Raw genomic sequence first — 7,500 nt, forward strand, 5'->3', positions numbered from 1 at the left:
ACCGACACATATTCACACACACCAACACATATTCACACACACCAACACACATATTCACATACTCACTCACTCACTCACTCACTCACTCACTCACTCACTCACTCACTCACTCACTCACTCACTCACTCACTCACTCACTCACTCACTCACTCACTCACACACACACACACACACACTGACCAGTCCTCAGTCATGTGGTAACATATGTTGCATGTCTTGATCTCTGTGTGTAGTGAGGAGACTTTCAGAACGAACCAGTATCTGACGCTGGATGCCAACGTCACAGGCGTTTTCACCGGGCCTTATCCCTTTGGAATCGATCCCGTAAGTCCAACACGCGAGTGTGTGAGACACGGCCGTACCCTGTTCTGCTGTAGTGCAGATAACACTCTTCACAGTGGCGTGTGTGAGCTCCTGCATGATAACTGTAACTCTCCCTCAGATTTGGGGTCTGGCCAACAATCACCTGACGTTCCTCAACAGCTATAAGATGAAGATGTCCGTCATCATCGGAGTCATCCACATGACCTTCGGAGTGTGTTTATCCCTCTTCAACTTCATGTGAGTGTGCTGGAGTGTTTGTGTGAAACGTGCCTGATAAGTGCTGTCATTACAAACCTGTATGACTATATATTTGTATACCACGGACGTCAGCGGGATGCACTGTATCTTATGTGTTCCACAGAAGGTCATTTTAATATTATTTATATACTATTATAGTATTTATTATCAGATTTTATTTGTATATTTACATTTTTCTTTTAGTCTTTTTTTTTTACCTATTTCTGATTAGCTATATATATATGTTTTTTTTTCAGTAATTTTAATACTTTCACTTATTTTAATTTTTTTTTTTTTTTTTATAATTTCATTAATATTTATTTTATTTCAGGTACAAATTTTTTTTGGATAGTTTTATTTTTCATTTTACTTGTGGTTTTGAAGTCATCCACACCATTTCCCTTTACAAAGCATGCGTTTTATTCGGTTTCTGTTCAAATAATTATCACACTTGCAATGATCAGGTTCAAGATTGTTTGGATAAAGTCTCATTGGGAATGAACTTGGTTCTAACATTTCCTACTGAAAAACTGAAATATCCTTTTGTGACCATTTGAAGCATAAGTCATGTATCTGGATATGAACCCGCTCTGTTTCTCCAGACACTTCCGGGACATCGGCAGCGTGTTTCTGGTGCTGATCCCGGAGCTGTGCTTCTTGCTGTGTCTGTTCGGATACCTGATCTTTATGGTGGTCTATAAGTGGGTGGTGTTCGGCCCGGTGAACTCTGACTCCGCCCCCAGCATCCTCATCCACTTCATAGACATGTTCCTGTTCACTGAGAACAAGGACAACAAACCGCTCTACACGGGACAGGTGTGTGCTTGCAGGGAAATCACACAACCAGACTCTCAGAATAAAGTGTGCTCCGCTTTGTTTTTTGTACAGTGTATTTTTAAACAGAAGCGAGGACTGGATATCAGGATCTTTACGTCATGTTCGAGTGGCAAAAATGCAGCACTGCAATAAACTAGTGTCCAGTTTTCCCTTTGAACATCTTTGAACATTATTCATAAACTGATCGTGTGTGTGTGTGTGTAGATGGTGGTGCAGAAGGTTCTGGTGGTTGTGGCTGTGCTGTCGGTTCCTGTGCTGCTCCTGGGGAAGCCGACGCAAGAGTACATCACACACCGGATGAAGAGGACTCAGCCCTCAGTGAGCGCTCATTCTGAATATACTGAATATACCCTCCTACTGCTTTTGTTTGTCTTTAGTTTTTTTGGTTGTGTGTGTGTGTGAGAGACAACGTGAGAGTGTGAGCACAGCTAGAGTGAGCACAGAGAGAGTGGGCACAGCGAGAGTGAGCACAGCGAGAGTGGGCACAGCTAGAGTGGGCACAGCGAGAGTGGGCACAGCGAGAGTGGGCACAGCGAGAGCGGGCACAGCGAGAGTGGGCACAGCGAGAGTGGGCACAGCGAGAGTGGGCACAGCGAGAATGAGCACAGCGAGAGTGGGCACAGCGAGAGTGAGCACAGCGAGAGTGGGCACAGCTAGAGTGGGCACAGCGAGAGTGGGCACAGCTACAGCGAGAGTGGGCACAGCTACAGCGAGAGTGGGCACAGCTACAACGAGAGTGAGCACAGCTAGAGTGAGCACAGCGAGAGTGGGCACAGCTAGAGTGGGCACAGCTAGAGTGGGCACAGCGAGAGTGAGCACAGCGAGAGTGAGCACAGCGAGAGTGGGCACAGCGAGAGTGAGCACAGCTAGAGTGGGCACAGCGAGAGTGAGCACAGCGAGAGTGGGCACAGCGAGAGTGAGCACAGCTAGAGTGGGCACAGCGAGAGTGAGCACAGCTAGAGTGGGCACAGCGAGAGTGAGCACAGCTAGAGTGGGCACAGCGAGAGTGGGCACAGCTAGAGTGGGCACAGCGAGAGTGAGCACAGCTAGAGTGGGCACAGCGAGAGTGGGCACAGCGAGAGTGAGCACAGCTAGAGTGGGCACAGCGAGAGTGGGCACAGCGAGAGTGGGCACAGCTAGAGTGGGCACAGCTAGAGTGGGCACAGCGAGAGTGGGCACAGCGAGAGTGAGCACAGCTAGAGTGGGCACAGCGAGAGTGGGCACAGCTAGAGTGAGCACAGCGAGAGTGGGCACAGCTAGAGTGAGCACAGCGAGAGTGAGCACAGCGAGAGTGAGCACAGCTAGAGTGGGCACAGCTAGAGTGAGCACAGCGAGAGTGGGCACAGCTAGAGTGAGCACAGCGAGAGTGGGCACAGCGAGAGTGAGCACAGCGAGAGTGAGCAAAGCGAGAGTGAGCACAGCTAGAGTGAGCACAGCGAGAGTGGGCACAGCTAGAGTGAGCACAGCTAGAGTGGGCACAGCGAGAGTGAGCACAGCTAGAGTGAGCACAGCTAGAGTGAGCACAGCTAGAGTGAGCACAGCTAGAGTGGGCACAGCTAGAGTGGGCACAGCTAGAGTGGGCACAGCGAGAGTGGGCACAGCGAGAGTGGGCACAGCGAGAGTGGGCACAGCTAGAGTGAGCACAGCGAGAGTGGGCACAGCTAGAGTGAGCACAGCGAGAGTGGGCACAGCGAGAGTGGGCACAGCGAGAGTGAGCACAGCTAGAGTGAGCACAGCTAGAGTGTGCACAGCGAGAGTGTGCACAGCGAGAGTGTGCACAGCGAGAGTGAGCACAGCTAGAGTGTGCACAGCGAGAGTGTGCACAGCGAGAGTGTGCACAGCGAGAGTGTGCACAGCGAGAGTGGGCACAGCGAGAGTGGGCACAGCGAGAGTGGGCACAGCGAGAGTGGGCACAGCTAGAGTGGGCACAGCGAGAGTGGGCACAGCTAGAGTGAGCACAGCTAGAGTGGGCACAGCGAGAGTGGGCACAGCGAGAGTGGGCACAGCTAGAGTGAGCACAGCTAGAGTGAGCACTGCGAGAGTGAGCACAGCGAGAGTGGGCACAGCGAGAGTGGGCACTGCGAGAGTGGGCACAGCGAGAGTGAGAGCACAGCGAGAGTGAGCACAACGAGAGTGGGCACAGCGAGAGTGGGCACAGCGAGAGTGGGCACAGCGAGAGTGGGCACAGCGAGAGTGGGCACAGCGAGAGTGGGCACAGCGAGAGTGGGCACAGCGAGAGTGGGCACAGCTAGAGAGAGCACAGCTAGAGTGAGCACAGCTAGAGAGAGCACAGCGAGAGTGAGAGCACAGCGAGAGTGAGAGCACAGCGAGAGTGAGAGCACAGCGAGAGTGAGAGCACAGCGAGAGTGAGAGCACAGCGAGAGTGAGAGCACAGCTAGAGTGAGCACAGCGAGAGTGGGCACAGCGAGAGTGGGCACAGCGAGAGTGAGCACAGCTAGAGTGAGCACAGCTAGAGTGAGCACAGCGAGAGTGGGCACAGCTAGAGTGAGCACAGCTAGAGTGAGCACAGCTAGAGTGGGCACAGCGAGAGTGGGCACAGCTAGAGTGAGCACAGCGAGAGTGAGCACAGCGAGAGTGAGCACAGCTAGAGTGAGCACAGCTAGAGTGAGCACAGCGAGAGTGAGCACAGCGAGAGTGAGCACAGCGAGAGTGGGCACAGCTAGAGTGAGCACAGCGAGAGTGAGCACAGCGAGAGTGAGCACAGCGAGAGTGGGCACAGCGAGAGTGAGCACAGCGAGAGTGAGCACAGCGAGAGTGGGCACAGCGAGAGTGGGCACAGCGAGAGTGGGCACAGCGAGAGTGAGCACAGCGAGAGTGAGCACAGCTAGAGTGAGCACAGCGAGAGTGGGCACAGCTAGAGTGAGCACAGCGAGAGTGAGCACAGCGAGAGTGAGCACAGCGAGAGTGAGCACAGCTAGAGTGAGCACAGCGAGAGTGGGCACAGCTAGAGTGAGCACAGCGAGAGTGGGCACAGCGAGAGTGAGCACAGCGAGAGTGAGCACAGCGAGAGTGAGCACAGCGAGAGTGAGCACAGCGAGAGTGAGCACAGCGAGAGTGAGCACAGCGAGAGTGAGCACAGCGAGAGTGAGCACAGCTAGAGTGAGCACAGCTAGAGTGAGCACAGCTAGAGTGAGCACAGCGAGAGTGAGAGCACAGCGAGAGTGAGAGCACAGCGAGAGTGAGAGCACAGCGAGAGTGAGAGCACAGCGAGAGTGAGCACAGCTAGAGTGAGCACAGCTAGAGTGAGCACAGCTAGAGTGAGCACAGCTAGAGTGAGCACAGCTAGAGTGAGCACAGCTAGAGTGAGCACAGCTAGAGTGAGCACAGCTAGAGTGAGCACAGCGAGAGTGGGCACAGCTAGAGTGAGCACAGCGAGAGTGAGCACAGCTAGAGTGAGCACAGCGAGAGTGAGCACAGCGAGAGTGAGCACAGCGAGAGTGAGCACAGCGAGAGTGGGCACAGCTAGAGTGAGCACAGCGAGAGTGGGCACAGCTAGAGTGAGCACAGCGAGAGTGAGCACAGCGAGAGTGAGCACAGCGAGAGTGAGCACAGCTAGAGTGAGAGCACAGCTAGAGTGAGAGCACAGCGAGAGTGAGAGCACAGCGAGAGTGAGAGCACAGCGAGAGTGAGAGCACAGCGAGAGTGAGAGCACAGCGAGAGTGAGAGCACAGCGAGAGTGAGAGCACAGCGAGAGTGAGAGCACAGCGAGAGTGAGAGCACAGCGAGAGTGAGAGCACAGCGAGAGTGAGAGCACAGCGAGAGTGAGAGCACAGCGAGAGTGAGAGCACAGCGAGAGTGAGAGCACAGCGAGAGTGAGAGCACAGCGAGAGTGAGAGCACAGCGAGAGTGAGAGCACAGCGAGAGTGAGAGCACAGCGAGAGTGAGAGCACAGCTAGAGTGAGAGCACAGCTAGAGTGAGAGCACAGCTAGAGTGAGAGCACAGCGAGAGTGGGCACAGCGAGAGTGGGCACAGCTAGAGTGAGCACAGCGAGAGTGGGCACAGCGAGAGTGGGCACAGCGAGAGTGGGCACAGCGAGAGTGGGCACAGCGAGAGTGGGCACAGCGAGAGTGGGCACAGCGAGAGTGGGCACAGCGAGAGTGGGCACAGCGAGAGTGGGCACAGCGAGAGTGGGCACAGCGAGAGTGGGCACAGCGAGAGTGAGAGCACAGCGAGAGTGGGCACAGCGAGAGTGGGCACAGCGAGAGTGGGCACAGCGAGAGTGGGCACAGCGAGAGTGGGCACAGCGAGAGTGGGTACTGCTAGAGTGAGAGCACAGCGAGAGTGGGCACAGCGAAAGTGGGCACAGCGAGAGTGGGCACAGCGAGAGTGGGCACAGCGAGAGTGGGCACAGCGAGAGTGGGCACAGCGAGAGTGGGCACAGCGAGAGTGGGCACAGCGAGAGTGGGCACAGCGAGAGTGGGCACAGCGAGAGTGGGCACAGCGAGAGTGAGCACAGCTAGAGTGGGCAGTGGGCACAGCGAGAGTGGGCACAGCGAGAGTGAGAGCACAGCTATAGTGGGCACAGCGAGAGTGGGCACAGCTACAACGAGAGTGGGCACAGCGAGAGTGGGCACAGCGAGAGTGGGCACAGCGAGAGTGGGCACAGCGAGAGTGGGCACAGCGAGAGTGGGCACAGCGAGAGTGGGCACAGCGAGAGTGGGCACAGCGATAGTGGGCACAGCGAGAGTGACAGCACAGCGATAGTGGGCACAGCGAGAGTGGGCACAGGTACAACGAGAGTGGGCACAGCGAGAGTGGGCACAGCTAGAGTGAGGGCACAGCGAGAGTGGGCACAGCGAAAGTGGGCACAGCGAGAGTGGGCACAGCGAGAGTGGGCACAGCGAGAGTGGGCACAGCGAGAGTGGGCACAGCGAGAGTGGGCACAGCGAGAGTGGGCACAGCGAGAGTGGGCACAGCTAGAGTGAGCACAGCGAGAGTGGGCACAGCGAGAGTGGGCACAGCTAGAGTGGGCAGTGGACACAGCGAGAGTGAGAGCACAGCGAGAGTGAGAGCACAGCGAGAGTGGGCACAGCGAGAGTGGGCACAGCGAGAGTGGGCACAGCGATAGTGGGCACAGCTACAACGAGAGTGGGCACAGCGAGAGTGAGCACAGCTAGAGTGGGCACAGCGAGAGTGGGCACAGCGAGAGTGAGCACAGCGAGAGTGGGCACAGCGAGAGTGGGCACAGCGAGAGTGGGCACAGCGAGAGTGGGCACAGCGAGAGTGGGCACAGCGAGAGTGGGCACAGCGAGAGTGAGAGCACAGCGAGAGTGGGCACAGCGAGAGTGGGCACAGCGAGAGTGGGCACAGCGAGAGTGGGCACAGCGAGAGTGGGCACAGCGAGAGTGGGCACAGCGAGAGTGGGCACAGCGAGAGTGAGAGCACAGCGAGAGTGGGCACAGCGAGAGTGGGCACAGCTAGAGTGGGCACAGCTAGAGTGAGCACAGCGAGAGTGGGCACAGCGAGAGTGGGCACAGCTAGAGTGGGCAGTGGACACAGCGAGAGTGAGAGCACAGCGAGAGTGAGAGCACAGCGAGAGTGGGCACAGCGAGAGTGGGCACAGCGAGAGTGAGAGCACAGCGATAGTGGGCACAGCGAGAGTGGGCACAGCTACAACGAGAGTGGGCACAGCGAGAGTGAGCACAGCCAGAGTGGGCACAGCGAGAGTGGGCACAGCGAGAGTGAGCACAGCTAGAGTGGGCACAGCGAGAGTGGGCACAGCGAGAGTGGGCACAGCGAGAGTGGGCACAGCGAGAGTGGGCACAGCGAGAGTGGGCACAGCGAGAGTGAGAGCACAGCGAGAGTGGGCACAGCGAGAGTGGGCACAGCGAGAGTGGGCACAGCGAGAGTGGGCGCACAGAGAGAGTGAGAGCACAGCGAGAGTGAGCACAGCTAGAGAGAGCACAGAGAGAGTGAGAGCACAGCGAGTGAGAGCACAGCGAGTGTGTGTGTGTATATAACTATACTCTGTTCTTCTGTAGGGAGACAGGCGTCCTCTGCTAGCAGAAAACGGCTCCATTAATACTCACCAGGGAGAGGAGGATGCAAGAGGAGGAGGAGGAGGAGAAGAAGAGGTGAGA

General features: G+C 56.3%; 1 protein-coding gene across 2 annotated transcripts in view; it reads left to right on the top strand.

Moving 5' to 3' along the window:
* tcirg1b (T cell immune regulator 1, ATPase H+ transporting V0 subunit a3b) overlaps window positions 1–7,500 on the top strand; it is a 34,721-nt gene that overhangs the window by 23,024 nt on the left and 4,197 nt on the right. For both annotated transcript variants that reach the window (XM_079630481.1, XM_079630482.1), the window contains exons 13-17: window positions 234–324; window positions 443–561; window positions 1,164–1,377; window positions 1,603–1,716; window positions 7,402–7,494. In XM_079630481.1, the coding sequence (XP_079486607.1) occupies window positions 234–324; window positions 443–561; window positions 1,164–1,377; window positions 1,603–1,716; window positions 7,402–7,494 (631 nt within the window). The remainder of the gene's footprint in view (window positions 1–233; window positions 325–442; window positions 562–1,163; window positions 1,378–1,602; window positions 1,717–7,401; window positions 7,495–7,500) is intronic.

The sequence above is a fragment of the Phoxinus phoxinus genome (assembly GCF_949152265.1).
Source record: "Phoxinus phoxinus genome assembly, chromosome: 12".
In the NCBI taxonomy this organism is placed as follows: domain Eukaryota; kingdom Metazoa; phylum Chordata; class Actinopteri; order Cypriniformes; family Leuciscidae; genus Phoxinus; species Phoxinus phoxinus.